General features: G+C 45.9%; 8 protein-coding genes across 8 annotated transcripts; 5 read left to right on the top strand and 3 right to left on the bottom strand.

Annotated features, from left to right (window-relative positions):
• Window positions 1–2830: 2830 nt before the first annotated feature.
• On the top strand, window positions 2831–4440 carry sakA (mitogen-activated protein kinase HOG1; the record flags this gene model as incomplete). Its single annotated transcript, XM_033565423.1, has 9 exons — window positions 2831–2886; window positions 2950–2997; window positions 3190–3211; window positions 3268–3311; window positions 3379–3478; window positions 3545–3901; window positions 3962–4040; window positions 4103–4286; window positions 4344–4440. The coding sequence occupies 9 exons, from the start codon at window positions 2831–2833 to the stop codon at window positions 4438–4440; spliced, it is 987 nt and encodes a 328-aa protein (XP_033431180.1).
• Window positions 4441–5186: 746 nt separating this feature from the next.
• AVL9 lies at window positions 5187–8218 on the top strand (the record flags this gene model as incomplete). The annotated part of the gene is made up of 9 exons (XM_033565422.1): window positions 5187–5248; window positions 5438–5542; window positions 5623–5865; window positions 5930–5957; window positions 6014–6208; window positions 6265–6436; window positions 6489–6529; window positions 6589–6726; window positions 6782–8218. 9 exons carry the CDS (start codon window positions 5187–5189, stop codon window positions 8216–8218), a joined length of 2421 nt encoding a protein of 806 aa, XP_033431179.1.
• A 776-nt stretch (window positions 8219–8994) lies between these two features.
• On the bottom strand, window positions 8995–11647 carry culA (cullin culA; the record flags this gene model as incomplete). The annotated part of the gene is made up of 6 exons (XM_033565421.1): window positions 8995–9183; window positions 9252–11149; window positions 11222–11292; window positions 11350–11366; window positions 11451–11520; window positions 11598–11647. The coding sequence occupies 6 exons, from the start codon at window positions 11645–11647 to the stop codon at window positions 8995–8997; spliced, it is 2295 nt and encodes a 764-aa protein (XP_033431178.1).
• A 1074-nt stretch (window positions 11648–12721) lies between these two features.
• ATNIH1004_000712 (cupin domain-containing protein) lies at window positions 12722–13255 on the top strand (the record flags this gene model as incomplete). Its single annotated transcript, XM_033565420.1, has 1 exon — window positions 12722–13255. One exon carries the CDS (start codon window positions 12722–12724, stop codon window positions 13253–13255), a length of 534 nt encoding a protein of 177 aa, XP_033431177.1.
• A 296-nt stretch (window positions 13256–13551) lies between these two features.
• ATNIH1004_000711 (phospholipase D regulator) lies at window positions 13552–14847 on the bottom strand (the record flags this gene model as incomplete). The annotated part of the gene is made up of 3 exons (XM_033565419.1): window positions 13552–13576; window positions 13644–14514; window positions 14577–14847. The coding sequence occupies 3 exons, from the start codon at window positions 14845–14847 to the stop codon at window positions 13552–13554; spliced, it is 1167 nt and encodes a 388-aa protein (XP_033431176.1).
• A 763-nt stretch (window positions 14848–15610) lies between these two features.
• ATNIH1004_000710 (mitochondrial K+-H+ exchange-related family protein) lies at window positions 15611–16589 on the top strand (the record flags this gene model as incomplete). The annotated part of the gene is made up of 3 exons (XM_033565418.1): window positions 15611–16047; window positions 16141–16196; window positions 16252–16589. The coding sequence occupies 3 exons, from the start codon at window positions 15611–15613 to the stop codon at window positions 16587–16589; spliced, it is 831 nt and encodes a 276-aa protein (XP_033431175.1).
• A 425-nt stretch (window positions 16590–17014) lies between these two features.
• On the top strand, window positions 17015–18427 carry end3 (cytoskeletal adaptor protein SagA; the record flags this gene model as incomplete). The annotated part of the gene is made up of 3 exons (XM_033565417.1): window positions 17015–17254; window positions 17380–17611; window positions 17691–18427. 3 exons carry the CDS (start codon window positions 17015–17017, stop codon window positions 18425–18427), a joined length of 1209 nt encoding a protein of 402 aa, XP_033431174.1.
• A 422-nt stretch (window positions 18428–18849) lies between these two features.
• On the bottom strand, window positions 18850–21683 carry ATNIH1004_000708 (putative SNF2 family helicase/ATPase PasG; the record flags this gene model as incomplete). Its single annotated transcript, XM_033565416.1, has 4 exons — window positions 18850–19712; window positions 19778–20522; window positions 20574–21398; window positions 21474–21683. 4 exons carry the CDS (start codon window positions 21681–21683, stop codon window positions 18850–18852), a joined length of 2643 nt encoding a protein of 880 aa, XP_033431173.1.
• Window positions 21684–22192: the final 509 nt, after the last annotated feature.

Raw genomic sequence — 22192 nt, 5'->3', positions numbered from 1 at the left:
CATGTCACCAGCGGGTGGCCGCAGCGCGCTAAAAGAATACAAATACGCACATGATGACTTGCATCGGTGGTTATGTCCGAGGTGTGGGATTCAAATGTTTTCTGAGGCCAATCTAACTACATGGGTGTTGTATTCTCATGGATGCGTATCAATGTCGTTACACTAGATGGGTGAGTGGACGGCGAGAAGATGAGGGGACTAAAGGATATTAAGCCTCGGTATTATGGAGGCAGGGAGAAAGAGACTCTAAAACTGGGATTAAGGGATGCGCCGTGGGACCACGGTTTATGGTAGTGTCGGGGCTTTTCCAAGACAATCCAGACAAATCAAGCTGTCAAATCACATACTTGGCAGACTATATGTAATGACTTTCATGCAGCTGATAGTTACTGTAAGTATATTAAGTCATTTAAAGCCTTGATTTCGAACAGGTTTGACCAAATCACCTTTCGTATACTGTATAGTAAACCCCTTTCCTATATCCGTCTTCCTCGGATCAGGACTGCTGCACCCAGTCTTGGTAATTAACAAAAGCTCAACTTAAAAGTTTAAATGCCAATTGTTGTTTATTTGTTTCAGCAGAAATCTGTTTATTGACCTTTTATTACTGTCCGCATTCTCCCTGTTAGAAGTTTAAAGCACAACCTCATCATCCTGATATTCAACATACCGGTCAGGAATACATCCAGAACATACGCTCAGAAAACAATTGAATCCCACACCTCGAACATAACCACCGATGCAGTCTATATTTATAATTATAATATAAATGTATGGATCTGCCCTCTATCTTTCGGTCAGATTTAATAGTTACTATATTATATCGGGAGTAACTATATTGCTATTTGTATTAAGCTTACTGATACATAGTATTTCAGTAAGCAGAAATTTGCCTTTAAATTAACTGCTGGGCTAGAAAAAGCAATAGAAGAGTTTTAATAACTACTTCCTTCCTTCCTATAAGGCTATTACTCTGCTGCTTTTGGAAGTCAGCATTGTTAACTCTCCTTTTAAGCTTAGTTTCTTATTCTTTAGGTCCCAGCAGGTTCTGTTAAGGAAATAAATGATTCCTTTTAACAGCTTATTGCGTTTTATCAAGTCGTCTTGAAGATAATATTATATCAGATATTCCTTTATTAAGAAATATCATATATAATAGTAACCACTTTCTTACCATCGGTGCAATATTTTGTCCTTATTTACTCTCTCTTACCCCCCAACTACAGCTCCCACCATATCAGGGAATTCACGGGTCCTCACTTTATTTTTAAAATCATGTAGCAAGAATGTCTTATCCGTTCCAATTATTACATTTATCTAGGTTCTTCCGTTTACCTAATCGTAACTATGTCGGTGGTATATGATATTAGTGTTACAGCGCTGTACAACCTGACTATATAAAGCGAGTACCGTTCAAAGATATTGTCCTTGGATGCTAGTCTTTTGCTCCTGGCGCAGCGGTTTTCTCGATCGAATGTTCCCAATCGGGTAGGCCATGACAATTAGTTGGTCAATGTCCTCTTAAAAAAGATTCAAGAAGACTTTGGTCTAGTGGAGTGAATGTTATTGGCTGGGTGATCGATGTCCTTTCAGCTAGTTAATACTATATAACTCTTACCTATGTCCAGATATGTTGTGGGTGGGAATCTTTTTGATGATAACTTGTCTGGAGTCAATTCCCAATGCGGACCATTTTGTATGGACAATAACCCAATGATTAAACATTGTGGTAACACACTTATGATTGTGGAGACAACCCGGGAAATCAGGGTAACCCTGGTGTAAAGGGCTTCATGATCAGCACAGCGCCGCATAGAACAGCTCATTTGGAGGGTACAAGAAATAAGCAAAAATTGTTTACAAAATGAATGATTGGCAGTCATCGCGCAAGTATCTATTAGCTAATTGATTACCTTGACAAACTACAGAGTGCCAAAATATGCTGGAGCTTTGCTTCTGTCTCTTTCTTTCGTCTCTCAGGGCGATCTGTGATATCATGGATTAGTTGCCGAATTTGGTTAAATCGACAGGTCGAGAGATGGGCAATGGCATATATATTTACCTCAGGCAGAACATTCGATTATCGTGGAAAATTTACGGATACGGTTTTGATAGGCAAGCATTCTCAAAAGTGTCACTGGGGATATTGGTTATCCTGAAAGCTGTAGACCATCCCACTGACAGACACTAACTGAAGATTACATATACTCACTGCATAAATCAATCTGTAGAGGTGAGGATCATAGCGAGAGTGAAGGGGGACGGAGTGTAGAAAAAGAGCTGTTTGCCATATAAGCAACATGAGCGAAAACCAAAAGACAAAAAGGCACCATCGAAAGAAACCCTGGATTAAGGAACTATCTTATCTTCCACCCAATGTCAGTCGGCTGCTAGTTAACTACTAGCGGAACCGCTCATAATCCGCGTGGCCGACGAATTTGCAGCACCAGTGTCCACACAGCCTGGCCCTTTTCGAACGCCTGCTCTCTGGTCGCGGACGTCATCGGCCTTGTCTTTGACGAGCCGGAGACACGAACTGAGTGGACTAAGAGGTCGTTTCCCCACATACCCTGCTGGGCACCGCTTACGGCTTTTGCTTCCTCTTTCTGCCACCAGCGTTATTACCTACCTACCTATCTATCTTCTTGCCTCGAGATTTCCGGAATCACTGTTTCATCCCACTATCGTTTACCCTCCTACCTACTCTACCCGAAAATTATTTTGCATCGAGGCGAAGGGGAAAAAAAAATAAAAGTCGAAAAATCTCCGAAAACCTAATACAGACGCCCTGGGAACATTTTTCCTCTGGTGTTCCCATCCCTCATCCAAAATGGCAGAATTCGTGCGTGCCCAGATCTTCGGCACCACTTTCGAGATCACTAGCAGGTATTTGCTCCTATAGATATTCTTCGATCGCAATCTCTCTATCGGACTCTAACTTTCTGGTAGGTATACCGATCTGCAACCCGTAGGAATGGGCGCGTTTGGACTTGTCTGGTATTGCTAAGAACCCCTCATTTGCTTCCCTGCGCCCCTCGTCAGGCATCGCGGGCTGACACGATATTCGGAGGAACCAGTTCAGCAAAGGATCAATTGACAGGGCAACCGGTCGCAGTCAAAAAGATAATGAAACCTTTCAGTACACCGGTTTTGTCGAAACGAACATATCGCGAGCTGAAATTGTTGAAGCATCTACGTCATGAAAATGTTGGTTGGCCACTGCATTCAAATGGCCTCCTGTCGTGCCTGTGTGCTAACTGTGACTAGATAATTAGTTTGAGCGATATCTTCATTTCGCCGCTCGAGGATATGTATGCTGTTTAGTCTCGCCCTGTTGCTTGCCGGGAGCCCCGAATTTTTACTAACTGCTCGCAATAGCTACTTCGTAACTGAGCTGCTGGGAACCGACCTTCACAGGCTCTTGACATCCAGGCCATTGGAAAAGCAGTTTATTCAATATTTCTTATATCAGATACTGGTGCGTGTTGGCGAATTTACCCGCCCTTCTTTACCTCTCGTACGACCCATTGCTAACTGTTTTCAGCGGGGACTGAAATTTGTCCATTCAGCAGGTGTTGTTCATAGGGACCTTAAACCCAGCAATATTCTCATCAACGAAAACTGTGATCTGAAGATTTGCGACTTCGGCCTTGCCCGCATCCAAGACCCACAGATGACTGGTTATGTGTCGACGAGATATTACCGCGCCCCCGAGATTATGCTCACGTGGCAGAAGTATGATGTGGAAGTGGACATATGGAGTGCTGCCTGTATTTTCGCTGAGATGCTGGAAGGAAAGCCCCTGTTTCCTGGCAAAGATCATGTCAACCAGTTCTCCATCATCACAGAACTCTTGGGCACACCACCCGATGATGTGATCCAGACTATTTGTAGCGAAAATGTCAGTACCATGCACCTTCTGCTATCTAAACTTCGTGTAGCTCGCTAACGTTTGTCTTAGACCTTGCGATTTGTGAAGTCATTACCCAAGCGAGAACGCCAGCCTCTCTCCAATAAATTCAAAAACGCCGACCCGGAAGGTATGTTTTTGATATATTACGCCTACCGATTTGAACATCTATGAGGAACTGACATATCGTAGCGGTTGATCTCCTTGAGCGAATGCTTGTATTTGACCCGAAGAAGAGAGTTCGCGCTGGGGAAGCGCTTGCCCACGAGTATCTCGCCCCTTACCACGACCCGACAGATGAACCCGAGGCGGAGGAGAAGTTCGATTGGTCATTCAACGATGCTGAGCTACCAGTGGACACTTGGAAGATTATGATGTACGTGTTTATTGATGCCTGGCTATCCCGGCCGCTTTATTGACTTTGCATTCTCAGGTATTCGGAGATTCTTGATTTCCACAACATTGAACAGGGCAATGAAGCCGGTCAAGTTCTTGCTGAGGGAGCTAGCGACGGCCGTGCATTCGCATGAGAGGCCACAAGCAAGGCATAGTAGTGCAACATAATGAGAAGGTTCTCATTATTTATTATTCTCCTCCCTTGTTCTTTTGGGTGGTTCCTGTTGAAGCGTCAATGTGCCATCGGGGATATTTACCTTTAAATCTGTTGGCATGGCTAGAGTTGGATTATTGAAGATGGAATAATGCGCCTGTAACATGATCAATTTTTCTCTCTTTTTTTCTTCCCCTCCCCCTATTTCTTATACATATATTGTATCTGGTTCACGACTGATGAACAAGTGTTTTTGTGTTAGCCTTTTGATTGATTGAATAAAGCCTTGATAGATAGTTGATATCTAATGGTCACTGAATATCTATTGTGGCGTAATGCATTGATCGGGTGCCCTGTAGCCAATGCTTAAATGAGAAATGTAAACGGCCAACTGGTCCTTCAACCATCTATCGTCGGCCCCATATCCAGGACTATTGGGCGGCGGGGCGAAAGCATCGTCAATCAATCGCCGTGTCGGTCACCGCCCGCCGAGAAACCAATCTACTGCACCTCGTTTCCCCTGGTTTCAAGGCATGGATCTGTTCCCTTTCTCTGGTGTTGACTGATGGCCGTTTGGTCTTGCACGTGAGGTCACACCTGTTTTCTTCGTGTCTTCCTTCTTTGGCTCGGAAGGGTAATTCCCGGAGGAATTGGCCTAGGACGTGTCATTTTTTTCTTTCTTCCTTGAAGACGATCGTATACTATATAGCGCCCGGAATCTACGCCATGTCTCGCATTCCAACCAGCCAGGAGCCCATTGTCATGGTCATAGATTTTCACCATGCGAGGTACGTGGCTGCAGCAGCCGAGGGAGGTTGCAGGGAAAGAATGAGCATGCTCGCGCATTCCTCACCGACATCCACCATACTTTCCTGGCTCCTTCACACTCATACCCTTCGAAAGACGAGATCAAAAGGATTGCGCACCCTGTCGCATGACTTGAACAATGGCTAACGCACTATTTATATCTCGGACAGGGGTCCGGAAATTGAATTATGCATTGGACAAGATGGAACTGATCCTGCGGCGGAGAACGACTGGTCCCTGTTACCATTCATGGCGCTATCAGATGGGGCTCATATGTACGATCCGCTCTTTGACTACACATTCCTCCCACCGAAAGATGACTCCTGGGGTTATTGACGCGAGATTGATCTCCCAGGTCGACCGAGGAATTCTCGTATTTTACCCTCCGCCGCAAGGAGACCGCCACGGAACCAGCAACATCCCTCTTTGGCATTTCCTGCTCGAGGCAGTTTGACTCCAGTCTCCTTATATACCGCCCGTCAGATGTCACGAGATCTACAGTACAAAAGGCAGTTGTTGTTGTGACAGATAGCCCGCAGTCTCTTGGGCAGCTGAGGGAGAAACTATCGATAGTGACGTCGGCTTGGTTTGCGCAACGGTATGTTGCCAATTGATAACATGGTGTTATGGTGGGCATGGGCTGATGCAATCTGTGGCTATAGGGATTTCTCAGATATCGATATTTTAAAGGTGTGCTTTTTGGTTGCTGCTCTTGATCTTGGGCCATACTGACAAGGAACCCCTAGAAATTTCGGGAGAACCTAGTGATCAACGTGCAGAGTGAAGGATCAAAAGACCAGAACCTGGGTAGGGCCGAAAAGTATGTCATCAGCGTTGAACATATTACTTATTTGTTTGAAGGACTATCTCTGCGAGAAATGATCCATGAGTTCAAGTACCAGACACTGGTTCTTTTCAAAGCTTTGCTTTTACAGCCCAAGGTATATAGGCTCTTGCTACACATTTTATTATACTGCAATACTCTAACGTCTGGTAGATGCTTTTCTTTGGCTCGAGATGCGAGCGCCTATGCATGATCCAATTCTCCCTAATTTCTTTGATACCGAGCCTCATGAATCACTTAGAAGACTGTGCAGATCCCGCTTCCGATAGGTATGCACAGACTGTCGAGAAACCAACTTCTCTAAAGACAAGCGATAGAAACTCATGTACGCTTATGAATGTGGTGCTTCCGCCTTATACTGATGCTGATTGTTTTAGTACTTGCATATATGGGTTTACCCTTGCAAATTTTTGGAAAAGTGCGTATAAAAGTAAAATATTTTTTGAAGACGCTCGGACAGCTCTTAATTTCTTGTAGGGAAGTATGTTTGGACCTTATACGCCTCTGCAACAGCTGGATCTGCTGGCAGATTGTGGAACAAAGTCATATGTTGTCGGGTCTACGAATTCGCTTCTTCTGCAGCAAAAGGATCGCTACAGTGACGTTTTAATCAACGTGAGAATGATTTATGTACTTTGCCCGTTTCTATACTATTCTAACGGTCCCCTAGCTTGATGAAGGCACTATTTCTATCCCGAATCCTTCTCTTCGGAGTGCATTGACTCTCTCAGTTGCGGACAGGCGTTGGATTGACCTTCTTACTCAAATTATCAACGATACGTGGGATGAAGCACATCCGCAGCAGCCCAAAACTCACGGATATATGGGATCGGAGGAGTTTATTCGACTTCAGTTTGAGGAATATCTACTTGCATTGCTTTCTTGCATGAAGTATCACGAAGATCTCAATTCTTTCAATGCTGGGGAACCAGGTCGTAAGACCAGAGCACAGCTGGAGGCGTTCAATATCGAGGGCGATCCGGCATTAGAGTTCAACTCGGAGTTCTTAAAACAGTGGCAAAACACCTCAAACTATGCTCTATTTAAGAATTTGACTTCTGACGCACTTTTATTCTCAATTGTTGAACCTCGTCACCCGTGTGCAGGAGGCCTGACGATTGACGACATTCAGCGAAGGCTAACGCAGCAAGTTACTGATCTTCATCTAGACGAAAAAGTACGGGAAGGCCGTGAGGCACTGAACAGACATATCGGCGCGGGCCAAAAGAAAGTGAGCGCTGCATTTAACAGCTTCTGGGCCGATGTCGAGTCGATGCGTGAAGCACAACGAAAGAAGAATGAAGAAAAGGTGTCCCAATCGGAGCGATCATCAATGGACAAGGGTTCCCCGCCGCCGTTCTCACGGTCTGATTCGGCATCCGTTGCTTCCTCTGGTGGCTCATCTTGGTTTGCTGCCCGCAAAGCTCCCACTGTGGACGTTGCGCAAGCCCAAGCATCCGTTAGCGCAGTTGGCCAGAGAGCAGGTGCCTATCTCAGCTCGTGGACCACATGGGCCAGCGAGAAGCGAAAAGAGTGGCAAGAGAAGAAACCGTCTCCATCTTCTTCGTGCTCTCCAGCCTCGATTACGTCTCCGTCAACGACATTAGCAGGCACTACAGAGACCGGGGATACGGAAAGAGGTAGACGAGACTCGATACAAGTTCGTCGCAGCGAAGATTCCACTTCACTGTCACGCAGTGGAAGTAGAAGAAAGAGATGGAGCAATATCCTTCTCAGGCGTGAGAGTGGAGAATTTGGGGCCTCCCAGAAAAGAGATGATCGAGGTAGTGACAATACTGAGCATGAAACTGCCTATTCAAGGTCGCCTTTGTCGCGAGAAGCCTCTATCCTCGGGGACAATGACCCGGAGCCAGCCGATCTGCCGTTTACCGAGTCTACAGCTCATTCTAAGACTGGATATGGAGATACCAGAGAAACCCATAGCTTTGAGAAGGAACCCAAGCCAACTTCAGACGATGAAAGAGAAGATATTACAACCAGAACCCCAGCTAAGGATTCCGGCAAGACCGATGAATTGCCGCCGCCCAAGCCGCAGTATGATATCAATGAACCAACCCCTGAAACATCCAGTTTATCAAACAAATAATAACAACAGCAACAACAATAAAAACTCAAAAGTCGCATTTAGCAATCAAACTAGATAATCTATTATGAACACAGCCCAATCTTTCTGGTTGAACACGACATGATGGTGCCTTTGATGCAAGACTAAATTCGGTTTTAATTTTTGCATACATTCTATTCGATTATGGTGGATGACAAGCTCTTGTGTCTCTTGTTGCATCTTTGAGCTTTGATACACCAAGGGGAAGATAGAACTTGTGGGAGTACACCTTTTTACTCCCCGTTTTCTTTCCCCTCCTTTTATTTTGCCCCTGCAATGAATTATATATAAACCTGATACTATTGTGCTACATAATGGATATCACTGGCATTTGGACTCTTCTTTCATTTGGTATAGCGTGCTTTGTATTGTATTGTTCAATACAAAGCCCACCCATATCATATTCACAACTGATTCTTGTAATCGAACTTATGGACAATCAAATTTATCGATGATAAGATAATTGAGGATTTCTCCATAGACTAGCAGAGATACGAGAATGATCGATTTTACTTTTTTTTTTTTTTTTTTTTTTTTTTTTCACTCCCTTTTTCGAGTGGTAAAATTGGCTTTCATTTGTCGACATTAGCGCTAAGAAAGTGACACGAAACATGGCTTTCCACTTAGGAAAGGAATTGGGTACGTGTAGGGTAGAAGAGAGGAAAAAAGTGCCAAACTGAATGGTAAAGTGGAATAACCATGAAATCCGGCAAAGTGCAATCCATGAGAAATAAAAGGTCAGGGAAAGTGTATACGAATCATGCAATGTAAGAGATTTCGTCACCATCCAAACGCTCTATATAATCCTTTTCCATCAGAGCCTCAATATTCTTTTTGATATCCGGGACCTTTGGAGGGAAGCGGGATTTAACCTGCTGAATGACTTCTTGGACTAGCTGTACGTGCTTCATCTTCTTACGCGATTTCATGATGCGAACAATGGCAGACTGTTTAAGAGCACATTAGCACGGGTACCTATGGCATATTCGGGGCGTCTGGGGATTTGGAAACGTACCTGAAGCAACAGCTTACGATCCTCCTCTATCGTCTTATGTGTGTCATCTGACTCAACCTTCTGCTCAGACTTGATTTGGATGTTCAGATTAACTTTTATTTTCTTGTGCTTAAAATTGTAGTTCAAAGAATACGTTGTTCCAGAGCCTGGTTTTGCACCCTCAGGGCTTACAATAAGCACTTTTGCTTTGAGTAGGATGCCCAAGTTTGGATCAAGGATTTCTGGCGCAAGCGATGTGGCCTTTTGAATATCTGAATACTCTAGAGTGTCGTTTTCGTTGAACAGCAACAGAATACCCATTTGGAAGGTCGATACTTGAAAAGTGTAGGGAACCTTGGTGTTCTTGATATAGTTCGTTTTGATCTCGCCCTTGCATAATTGCCACAGCCAAGTCAGCTTCCGGCCGTTGTGCTTATCAAAATAGAAACTCTGAAAACGTTCCGCAGTTTTGACAATTTCTGGTGGTGCGAGGAAGTCTGTAGAGGGTGCTTGAAGGGGCCAGAATCCGGTACCCAAGATTTGGAAATGGGTGTCAACCAGCTTCTTCCGATCATCGTCATCCAGAGCTCTGTCTTGCCAGTCTTTATAGCTTGCGTTCAGATCCTTCGAAATTTGGATGTCCTGGAACATTCGTTGTAGTTTGTTTGTATATTCAAAGCCACAAGCCTCCTTGAGTTTGCTGATCATACTAGTTTCCGCGTCGTCAGACACTGAGCTGACGTGCACCAGTCGCTTGGCCAGCATTTTTGAATAGAATTTCTGGAAGACGTCCTTGTCTTCAATGTACTTGAAAACAGTCATAATTTGCACCAAAATCTCCTCCAATTCCGATTCTTCAGCAGCCCTTGACCCCTTTTTTAGCAACGAATCCGTGTATTTGGCCAGCAGCTCTGGTGACTTCGTCGAGCTAGACGCGCAGATTTTATTGCGATTCACAAACTCGCGACAAGCATTGTCCAAAGACCGGACAAATTCAGACTCACCATTGAAGGCCTCATTAACCAGACTCTGATATCTGGTGTGCACTTGAAGCAATGCGTCCACGTACATCTTGGGTTCGAACGATTCGCCTTCCGCAGCAACTTTCTCGACCGCAGCAAGACCAGCTTTTCTGACATGGGTCTCGAATTTTGTTCGCAGAGGATCCAGGCCATCTTTGATTCGCGACAAGAGTCGGTACATACGAGCCAAGTCGTCCTGCCGTTCATTGTCCAAGAGTACCTGGAACTCATCACGGAGAAGTTCGGAATGAGTGGTAACAAGTACATCCAGACATGTCTCAGTGAGATTCCTGGAAATGTCCGGGTGCAAGTACAAGCCAACACGGGCTTTCTCTTCGTCAAGACGGGCTTCCGCTTTTTTCATGTATTCAACAACACTGTTTTCTGTCACAAACTGACGCGACTCGTTTTCGTAATAAACACGAGTGGCAGCGATAAAGGGCTTTTCGAAATAGAAGCGGTATACTTCTAGTGTTGACTTGGTACTGTCACTCTCATCCAGGCCTAACGAGACGAAAGAATCGACGATACTCTTGATTTGTGACTGCTCAATTGTCTCACCGTTTCTTTGCTTTTCAACGAGGTTTAAGACTGCATCCATGACTTTCTCATGGACCTTCATGAAGAAATCATCCTTCCACTTGACCAAGTGCAAGGTATACACGTCGTATACATTCTTTTTGCCCTCGTCAATTTCCCGTTTGACCCAATGGCGATTCAAGTATCTGAAAAGATGGTTGATGTACTTGGCTGCAGTGGTGTAACGAAGCCATTCGCGAATGTAGAACCCTAAAAGTGCTTCTTCGGTATGTCCCTTCGACTCACTATACACTGCATCGAGATGGCGCGAAAGGTATTCTCCGAGCAGTTTGTATAATTCCTCCCCTAGAAGGTGTGCTGCACGACTATCAGTTTAGGCTACCCAGGCAATGACGTAGCAAACGAAAGTGGAAATGAATAGGAACGAACCCCCGCGGTGTGCCTGTAAACCCTGGCCATTTCCAACGGCTTTTTGCGATGTGCAAAAGTTATGAACCGCACTTTGTTCAAAAAGTTAGTTGTAAGCAATTTCAATTATCCATCAACCATTAACGTACGTATAAAGGGCCATGTACTAAGTAGGACAGGTAGCAGTGTCAGCATAATTAGTAAAAATTGCGTATCCGCTAAAGTAGCTAACGGGGGTTGAAAGTCATACTGTTTTCATATCCACCCCTTCCTCCAACTTCAGCATCACGCTGTCGATACCCTTTTCCAAGAACGTCCATCTACACGGATTAGCCTTCTATTCGCGATGTAACAGCACCACCCAAATCACAGTACTGCTAGAGTCAAAGAAACCCACGTTTCATCAAGGTCGTCCTTGTGAGGTGTCTGAGGAACCAAAGGAGGCATATCTTTTTCTAATATTGGTACTGGAAACGAATGCACAGCTGTCAACCAGCACGATGTTAGCCTTGGGAAGGTACACCAAGGGCAGATTTGAACATGTTTCGGGAGAAGAACGTAGACAGCAAGAAAAGAAGAATAGGGAAAATTGAGAAGGACAGGAGAACTAGGTTTATACGATAGGGAGTTTCGTACATTTGGTGTTGGAATCGACTAATATAATCCCAGTTTTGGCGCAGGGCGATTAAGGCAGCGGCAGCGATGAACCTCCCAAGGCTACCTTGCTGTCGTTCGCTTAGGAAGGAGTCGCGCGCTTAAAACAGACAACCACGGAAAGATGGGAGGCCGCCGGACAACAAGCCAAACGCAAGACCCAGGACAGAAAAAGCCAAAGCGCACCCGAGTTAGTTCCGAGTCAAAAGAGGGCGTAAGGAAGAGAGAGAGACGGCGAGCGAAAAAGGCGTGGCGTTGGGCGTTCGCTGTGGGGGAGATTTATCCCTTTGTGGCAAGCGGTCGGGAAGCTAGACAGCCTTGTTGGTTTGATCTAGATGATCGCCTCGCTGGAATCTCGGGGAATTCTCAGGTTTTATATATAGGGAATTAGGACTTGTTCCGATTGATGCTTGCTCTCTCTTTTCCTTTTCCTCCTTTGGTGAAGACAGCCGTGCCTATTTGCTACTAGGGGGCGGTTGTTCCCTTTTCCTCCTGAAACAGCTCCATATCAAGTTGACAACCCGACAACGTGACGAATAACTGTGGTTGGTTTGCAACAGTCCACGACAAAATCTACTAGCTTCAAGTTCATGCTACGATTTCTGCTTCTTATAGTATTATAAATATGTTGATCAAAAATAGACAACGGTTATTTTTGAAAAGAAGTATATAGCAGTATGATTATGGGCTTTGACAGTCATATGACGTCATTCATATTTTCCCCCCGGAGGTTGCCCTCCGTCTTATAAATACCACGCCTACCATTTGTCGCGTTATGGAAGGACAAAGCTATAGCTTACTTCCTACTACCACCATTTCCACATTAGTTTCAAGAAGGTCAAAGGGGCCAATCCAACGAAACCAGCCATGCTCAGATCACCAATAGATGTCAGAACTACATCTCGTCAGATTCCTAAATGGGGCCATATACCTAACACATCCATCCAGTCAAAGCCTCTCATGATATATCATAAAGCGTTTGATGCATCGCCAGATGACCTCGCGGCACATTTTGAGGAGGTCGGTGAAGTCATTCCACAGTGGGTCTATACCATGTACAGCGAAACACACTTCCATAGCACAACGCACGAAGTCCTTGGCGTCGTCTCTGGTCGTGCTCGTCTCTGTTTTGGAGGGGAGAAGAATCCTTATCGCTTCGAGCCAACAGTTGAAAAGGGGGACTTGATCATCATTCCTGCCGGTGTAGGTCATCGACTTTTAGAGGATCTTGATAAAGGGGAGAACTTCGAAATGGTTGGTGCCTACCCACGGGGAAAACAATGGGATATGTGCTATGGGAAGCCAGGAGAGGAAAGAAAAATTCGGCATATTGAAGAGTTGGAGTGGTTCCATGGAGATCCGTTGTTTGGAGCAGATGGCCCAGTAATGCATGTAGGATAGGATAGTCTTATCGGAGCCAACCGTGTTATCATTTCAATGTTTATCCAACATAATTTGTACATCTTTAACCAAGGGGATCATTATAAATATAAAGAGAGAGAGAGAAAGGAAGGAAATATCCAACTGCGGACAACGTAGAACCAAAACACTGTCAAGTGAGAAAGGAGAGGAAAGAAAGAGTACAGTATAGGTATCACAGAATAAAAGTATATGAAGAAAAGCCAAGAAATAGGCCTGATCATGCTCCCGGAGAGGAAGGCAGAAGAGCAGTAGAAGACAAATATCAAAGTCATCATCTAATTAGCCGCTCGCTCTACAAGTCTAGATTGAATCAAGCCCGTCAGCATAAAAGTCGCAAAAAAAAAAAAAAAAGGTGGAAAGTGTTTACCTGAGAACGCTAATGGAGAATGTTGTAAGCCAAGCTATTAAAGCAATTAGCAGAACAGATGCGAGGGCCTTTTGCCGGTCGCATATTCGATCGTCCTTTGGAGTGACCTCTTGATTGATCTCTCCAACTGTGCATGCGCCGCTTACAGTGGACAAGGATTCAAAAGCCAGGCTAAGATTAGCAGAATCAAAAACAATGAAAAAGATATCCAACAGAACAAGCCGTGCCTTAGCTGTCGGAGAGCGGAGGCCCAGTGGCTTGGATGTATACTCATCCCAAGTGATATAAATCAGATAAACCAGAGCGACAGCATCAACAATAATAGCCATCAGAGCCGAAGGTCCCTGGGGGTGGACATATTCTTGCGACAGATGCTGGATGGAACCTCCAAGGGCTAGAGCAGTGAGGGAGAAACACCATACAGTTAGCCGGAAAATAAGCGGCACCATAGGACTTTTCAGAAGAGTGTTATGGAAGCGCTTGAACCAGATCTCCCTGCGTCGTTTCATTCGAAGCGGATCCTCTGTATCCTCGTATTCCCATGATTCGCGCTGTCCACGCCACGGCTGCGAGTAATTACCATGATTTTCATTCATCCAGTCCAGCGTCACGGACTTCTTTTCCACGCCAGGCTCTTGTGGGTATGCTATCGCCTTTGAAAAATTCTTCCAGCGCGACTCACGAAGTGGAGATATCTCACGTCCATAATCCAAACTTCCTTGATTTGAAGAGATAAGCTCCGGTCTCGAAGTCGCATGAGGTGAGTGATTATGCTGAGCAACAACGGCATCATTGGGATGCGGAGGCAACAACCGCGATGTGATAGAATCCTCCGTCCCTTCTTCTGGATACTCGAAAGACCTAATCCATGCTGCAGGGAATTGATGTCAGCATCGCATACCATGTAATTTTTAAACCTCGAGTTCTAAATACCGGGAAGACTTCGTAATACTTTCCCCTGTACAAGTCGACTGTCTCTACCATCGATCGCCTGATCCTCCGGCGAGCGCAACATACTAAGCGCCTGGTCTATAGTATCATTGGGAACGGGCTCAGAAGACTTCCTATCGCCGTTTTGTTCGGCGGGTGCGGAGGTGGACTGTTCCGAGGTACATTTCGCAGGAGACGAGATATTTGAAGGATTATCTAAAAAATGCTGCTGATTTGGAGACTGAAGAAGCGAATGGTCCACATCCTGTGCCATTGCCTCTCAATTCAGTGATAGTTCCGGGTGAGATTCCGTCGGGCTTTCGGGTCGGGGGTTGTAGGAAGATGGTCGGATTTAGTCTGCATCGCCTCATTTCCCTTCCAGGTTTGGGGGTAGGGAGAAGAAAGTTTCTGGAGACTGGGCGCAGGTTAGGGACTTTCTGAGAATGGCGTAACGCAAATTGAAACACAAGGCAAGGCACAACAACAGACACACCCATATGGGCGAGGAGAGGCGGACTATAACAAAGCTTGAGCTTGAGAAGATGTTAGCTACCTACATTGTAGGTAGGTAGTATGTCTTGGTAGTACTGGTACAAGGGCTGCTTTCGAGAAAGTAAAAATAGTTAACCTAGTGTTAAGTTAACTAGTTAGTTACCAGGCAGTATTATCTAACCTAGGCAATCTGGTAATTTACATACTTTTTACATACATGCACTAGTCTATTATACAGTACGAGCTATCGCATCGTGCGGAATGACGTCTCTCTACTCACAGACGAACCACAGTCACCAACGTCCACATCCACATTACCAAGGATAAAAATAAAACAAAAAGAGCACAGATAAGCCACCATTAGGACCCTGGGCTTGTTCACTACAACGGAGGAGGAATGCTACTTTTACAGGCACCCTTTAATCAGTTGTTTTGTCTAGTCGATCGATAGTTCTCCCAGTCAGAAATCCCTACCTACCTTCTACCGGTTATCGACTTCAACCTAAAGAAGAAAGAAAAGACCAAAAGGGGGGTCTTTGGTGGCTATGCGACTATTCATCATTCCGATCTCGACAAGACGAGCTCTGATCTATTGCCGGCCTCTCCGCACGGGAACTTCGAACGAAACTTCAGTGATTGATCGTATCACAGGCAAGGCAGCTGAAACCTGGGCAAAATGGGAGGAAGCTGATAAAGGCTGGAAGAAAAAACTCGTTGACTGGGGCAATCGGGTTCAACAACGAATCCCATTTGAAGAATGGGGACTCAAGAGTATCCCTTCCCTCAATTCCCAACGGCGACTAGATGAGTCGCATGGATCGGCGAAGGTGGATGTGCTATTCCCAGGAAATGCAATCAGAGAGGAGAAGCTACAGGCATTGTTACGGAGAATTGCCACTGAGAGGCAAGATTTACACCGCAGGAGGATGTGGTGGAGCTTTCTTGCAACTCCGTTAACGGGGCCTATGGCATTGATTCCAGTGTATGTGTTGCTTTTCCATCCCCAGTCTTGCATCGCAACGCCGATTGTCGGATATTATGAAGCTGTTTGGCTGAACGATGGATGTAACCATAGAGTCCCTAATATTCCTTTCTTGTACCTTGTGTACCGAGGGTGGTCACATTGGCGAGGTGAGTTTGTTGCTCTTTCATTTCCACTATGACGATGGGTGCTGACAGATGGAAGCATTAAATGGCTCTAAACACTTAGAGTTTCTAGTTGAGAAGGACTTATTAAAGCCTGTATCATATCCAGGGCTCGAACAATTGTACGCAAAGCGGGTACCCCGTGCATTGGAACATAGCCACGTTGAAAAGCCCATTTCGCAGATGGCAGAGGACGTGGAAAACAGCAAAGACACATTATTGCTTCGCATGACCGATGCTAAAAAACTGGCTACAATACTCGATGCGCCGGAGCTGGCTTTAGAAGCAGAACGGGCAATTGTACAGGCTGAAGAACAGCTGCAGGCGCAGAAGAAAGAAGAGCAGGAGAAGAACGCGCCCCAGAAGAAGCACGTATGAGTGATCGAACTGCCATACGTCTCCTGTACAGAACTAGAAGCAACAAGGGGGCAGTCTTGTTCTAATCACTTGGTGACTGCCGTAGACGTCATAACTTCTAAAGCGTTCTTTCACCCATGCATCTATAGATCTTTCTTGTTGATCCATGTACTATACTACCTCTCCTACTACCGTCAGAGATCAATCTACCTTCCGGGGAATGTTCGCTTGATGCTATATCCGTATGTACACCGTCCTGTATAAGCCCCGGGTCGGACATTTGTTGATCCGTCGGACACCACTGCGGAATGCCCAAAGCGGTTAACTACGTACCTGACTACCTCCATCATCCATCCATACAGACACCCACTAGAGCCATTCTCCCCGTTTCCCATTGCTCGAGTCCTTGTTCCACCACTAGCAGCAGACGCCACGTCATTTCCACGATGTCAAGTAAGAAAATCGAGCAGTGGGAAATCGAACGTTACTGGGAGATCTTTGCATCATTAGCTAATGGCCAGCCGCGTCTGAACAACTCACAAGCGGCTTCAGTGCTCAGGAACAGTCGGCTTCGCGATGAACAGCTGGAGAAGGTCTGGGATTTGGCCGACGTCGATGGGGACGGTGAATTGGATTTTGAGGAATTTTGTGTTGCTATGCGATTGGTATTCGATATAGTTAATGGTGTATGTTACCTCCTTTCTACCTAGGCTCCCGTCCCTCTTCGACATCCCGGCGATTCCTCTTGTGATGGCTTGCAAGATACCCCACGACCGCTGGTCCACGTTTATGAGTACTGACAGCGTGTAAGGAACTTCGAAGTGTCCCCACTGTCTTGCCCGATTGGCTCGTCCCTGAGTCCAAGTCCCATCTAGTCCATGCAACTCGGGCTTTGGGTAGTCAAGAGCAATTTGAACGGATAGAAGATGAAGACGACACGCCCGGTCTGAAAGATGGCTTTGACTGGTACATGAACCCATCCGATAAGACCAAGTACGAAGAGATCTACTCCGCCAACAAGAACCACCGCGGTGAAATTGCCTGTACGTTCACTCCAAGTTGTAGTGTGGGACAGCCAAAAGCCCTATCGCCTTGCTCATCGCTGATGTTATTTTTGTCTAGTTGAATCTTTACAACCGCTATACGATTCCCTGGATGTTCCCGACACCGACATCCGCTCTGCATGGAACCTGGTGAACCCCTCCGCTTCATCAGCAATTAACAAAGATGCTACTCTTGCGTTTCTGCATATCCTGAACTACCGACATGAAGGATTCCGCATTCCACGCACAATCCCTGCCTCCCTACGCGCTTCGTTCGAAAACAACAAGATTGACTACCAGCTTGACAATACCCGTCCGTCGCAGAGATGGGCGAATGGCGACACAGAGACTCCTAGTGGCCGAAAAGCCAAATTTGGCGACACATACCTGAGTCGGCTAGGTGCAGGGAGTAAAACTTCCTACACTCCAAAGGGAACAGACTTCAGTGAAACCATCCAGGATGAGGAGTGGGAGAGGGTCCGTTTGAGGCGCGAACTAGCGGAGTTAGAATCCAAGCTGGATTCTGCTCGAAAGGCTTCCGAAGGGCGAAGAGACCAACCCAGGAACGACGGCAGGCCCAACTGGGTCTTGATCAAAAAGGAAGCCCTTCAGCTTCTGGAGTATAAAGAGCGTGAGCTCCGAGAACTAAGGGAGGGCACAGGCCGGTCCAAAGAAGGTCAGGATTTGCAACGACTCAATGAAGATGTTAAAGCCGTCGGTGAGCAGGTTGAAGGGTTGAAAAGCCATCTTGCACAGCGGAATGATACTCTTGCCGATGTACGAAGACAGATTGAAGAAGCACGACTACCTCGGTAGAGGACTGTTGATTATCTCTTTTCTTTCCCTCCTTACATTTTTCTCTTCCTTTTGGCATTTGCATCCGTTATTTCACTTTCAGTTTTGTTTCGTGGCGATTTCTACCCACAACACTTGTCTCTTCGATGTACAGCCATTTCTTTGGCGAGGAGCTTCAGGCGCTAAATGGATGTTTCTTGTTTTTAAACGATTAAAGTTCCATAGAGGATTCACCTACTCCTGTTGTATTACATATCAGGTACGACCATGTCTAATGTACAGTACTTAATATCCTCAAAAAGAAAAAAAAAAGTCTCGTCCGGGCCGAAATCCATTGCAGAGAATGTGCGCCGTCGTCTCTATTAATAATAGTTCCAACTGGTAACCACCCATATTATCACAGGAAGTTTGTATAGCGTAAATCAAAGTGAAAAGCATCCACGTCATTTACCAGCGATCTGGGCCATCAAACCGCTGCCATTTTGTTTCGTCTCCACTGCCAAGAATGCCGGCCCACTCTGGTCTAAACCTTTCTCAGCACGGGCGTATGCCTCCTCAGAGCGGTCTGTGAGAATATTGAGGTCTTTCTGAGAGAGGAGCGCAGTGGGGTCTGCTCCAGTCTCAAAGAGCTCATATTCATCTTCTCCAAGGGCTTTTCTGAGATCTTCAACGTCGTTATGAGTCGCCCCCGAGCCACTGTCCAGAAGGTTCTTGAATTTACCCTTCTGGATGACCAATCTCTCCAGCCGACGCTTTGAGTCCGCTTTCTCAAGAAGGGTTTGCTCAACGGTTCCTTTTGTAGCTAGGCGATATACAATCACGGGTCTGGTTTGACCAATGCGATGGGCCCGGTCTTGTGCCTGTAGGTCCTGCTGTGGGTTCCAGTCGGAGTCGTATAAGATTACCGTGTCTGCAGCTGTGAGGTTAATGCCTTGCCCTCCTGCTCGCGTGCTGAGGAGAAAAAGCTTGTATTTGGGGTCAGAATTGAAAGCCTTGATCTGGGCCTGGCGATCTGCCTGGCTAATAGCGCCATCGATCCGGCAACAGTGCCAGGAACGAAGCTGTGTGGCCCAATCCTGAAGGAGATCTAGCTGGGTCTTGAATTGGGAGAATATTAGTATTTTATGTTTCTTCTGTAGAAGGCAGGGGACAAGACGGTCCAAGAGAAGCATTTTTCCCGACGCAGTGACAAGAGATTGATCGATGGGTCCATCGCCCCAGGGCCAGTAGAAATTGTGCGGGGAATTGCAAGCTAATCGAGCCTGCATGACAGGGTTTTGCATCTTCTTCTGGGCTATTTCCTTCTCTGTTTTGAGTGCATGAGTGTCAGTGTCAAGATTACAGGGGCACAGGGAAGAGAATGAGACTTACTTGCAAGATTAATAGTCTTTGCTCTTTCTAACTCTTCTTCCTCCGTCTCCCCAGGACCTTCACCTTCAATATCCAAGTCCTCCTCAATACCTTGCTCAAGCCTCCGTAGCTTCGCATTAAATTCACGGTCACTCAATTCCTTATAACTCTGCAGTCCTCTGCATCTGCGAATAGACCCAGTTGTACTGGCAGGAGTAGAACCGCGGCTTGATTTCAGACTCTTGTTGGGGGTGGACAATTCGCTGCTATCGGCGCTTCGTTTTAGGCTACCAGAGAGTGACAGCTTCTCATTTCGCGTAAACAGCCTTTCCCTCGCTTTTTCCTCAAGATATTGGCGGCCCGTGCCATTCAAAATCTCACGGTACAGGTCCTTTTGCTCTGCTGTCAGAGGTGCATAGAGAATGTACTCACGTTTCTTGGGAAGGGAATGTTCAACATCCGTTTTCACGCGCCGTAGTAGGAAGGGCTTCAGAATAGAGTGCATCGTAGAAACAAGGTTACGCTTCCGACGCTCGATCACATCTGTCTGGCCACTATTATCCAGCATTGACGAAAAGTCAAACCAGCTCTGGAAGCTGTTGAGGTCGTTGAAGATCTCAGGCAGCAAGAAATGCAATAAGGACCACAGCTCCGTTATGTTGTTCTGCAAAGGTGTACCGGTGATAAGCAGTCGGTTTGCGGAGTTGTACGTGAGCAGTTCTTTGATGAGTCGGCAGTTCATATTCTTCAAGCGATGTCCTTCATCCTGTTTCCTTCCTTAGCATCGGAGTCTCCCAGCGTGCTTCACAATACATACCACAATGATGTATCTCCATTGGTATTGCGCAAGGAACTTCCGATCGTTCATGGATATCTCATAAGAGGTACAAACTACCGGGAAATCCATGTCTTTTTGGTTTTTAATGTTCATGAACTTTTTCCTGATCGAGGTACGCTCGTCTTTGGAGCCATGATATAGCACTGTCTTGATACTTGGTGTCCATCTTGCAAATTCGTCCACCCAATTGCTCACCGTACTCAGCGGAGCCGAGATCAAAAAAGGTCCGGATATTTTGTTCTCCTTGAAGAATGCAATCAATGAGATCGCCTGAATGGTTTTCCCAAGACCCATCTCGTCGGCCAAAATTCCGCACAACCCATTCATCCAAAGAGATTTAAGCCATTCCAGGCCCTCCAATTGATACTTCCGCATTTGACCACCGGTAACTAATTGCGGCTGCTGCGTGGCAACAAGTTCTTGACCCCCAAGGGCAGTCGGATTAGCTTCATACTCGTCCGCAGCATGTTCCAGAGCTTCCTTGACCGTGGGGTTATCCTCGGACACTTTTACATCAGCCTTCTTGAAATAGCTCGAAATTGCTTTACCATTTGCGCCAGCCTTTTTACCCCGACCTTTCTTCGACTTCTCTTCTGCTTGCTCATTTGTCTCTGGCTTTATGACAGCAACTGGCTCTTTCACTGCGCTCTGCCTCGCACTCGTGCGCGTCTCTCGCTTTACCATCGGTACAGTAGGCTTCTTTTTTGTCTCGGACTCTTTCTTCTGCTGCTCCTGTTTGGCTGCCTCGCGTTTCGCTTCCTCTTGTTGCTTTTTCATCCTGTCAGCCATAATAGCCACGAAGACCTAAGATATTCGCCAGAAGAAAAGAGATATCAGCCATATAGTCTCTGTGAACCAACCCTGTGAACAGGAACCCACCTCGCTTGTATTCAAAAGATGCATGAGCGCTTTAGCTTTAGTATCCATTCCTTCTATGTCTTCAACTATATCCATTTTATCCTCCGTCGTAGGTTTTGGTTCTTGATCACCTGCATCCGTCATCGGAGACGATGGTTGCGTGGAGTCCTGTCGCACGGCACTTTCCCCTTGAGACTCCGCCAGAGTGATTGGAGTGTCCGGGTTAAACATGATTTCGATATACGGAGAGTATCATAAAGGTCACAATAGCAATGCAGTTTAAAAAAAAAAAAAAAAAAAAAAAAAAAAAGAAGCAGCACGAAAGAAGAAAGTCTGTTCTTCGTGGGGCGGAAGGTTCCCAATTTTTCCCCCCCGCACAAAGAAGTTCAAGATGTTTCCGCAGACAAAGCAGAGTATATGGGGCTCATACTAAGGAGGGAAGCGTCCCTGAAAGCACCGTGGATGAAGCTTGAGACAGAGGCATGGATTCCACCGTGTCCGCGTCTTTGTCTTCCCGACGCGGCTTTTCGCGTCTGTGCACGGACCAGGTATAAATGGCTCAGGTGATTGCGTAGTATGTACGATACCTAGATATACCCTTACTCTTCTTTCCCATGCTTTTCTTTCTAAATAACACCACATATCCCTCATTAGCCTCTCTTTCTACCTCACATTCATTCCAATCCACTGATCCACTGTGGCTATTATGAATCATTCAATAAAATTCCCCTGGATTAAAA

The sequence above is a fragment of the Aspergillus tanneri genome, assembly GCF_003426965.1.
Source record: "Aspergillus tanneri strain NIH1004 chromosome Unknown AapTan_2_pilon_pilon_pilon, whole genome shotgun sequence".
Classification (NCBI taxonomy): Eukaryota; Fungi; Ascomycota; class Eurotiomycetes; order Eurotiales; family Aspergillaceae; genus Aspergillus; species Aspergillus tanneri.
Note: the sequence above shows the minus strand (reverse complement) of the source record. Positions and strands in the feature narration are given on the sequence as shown.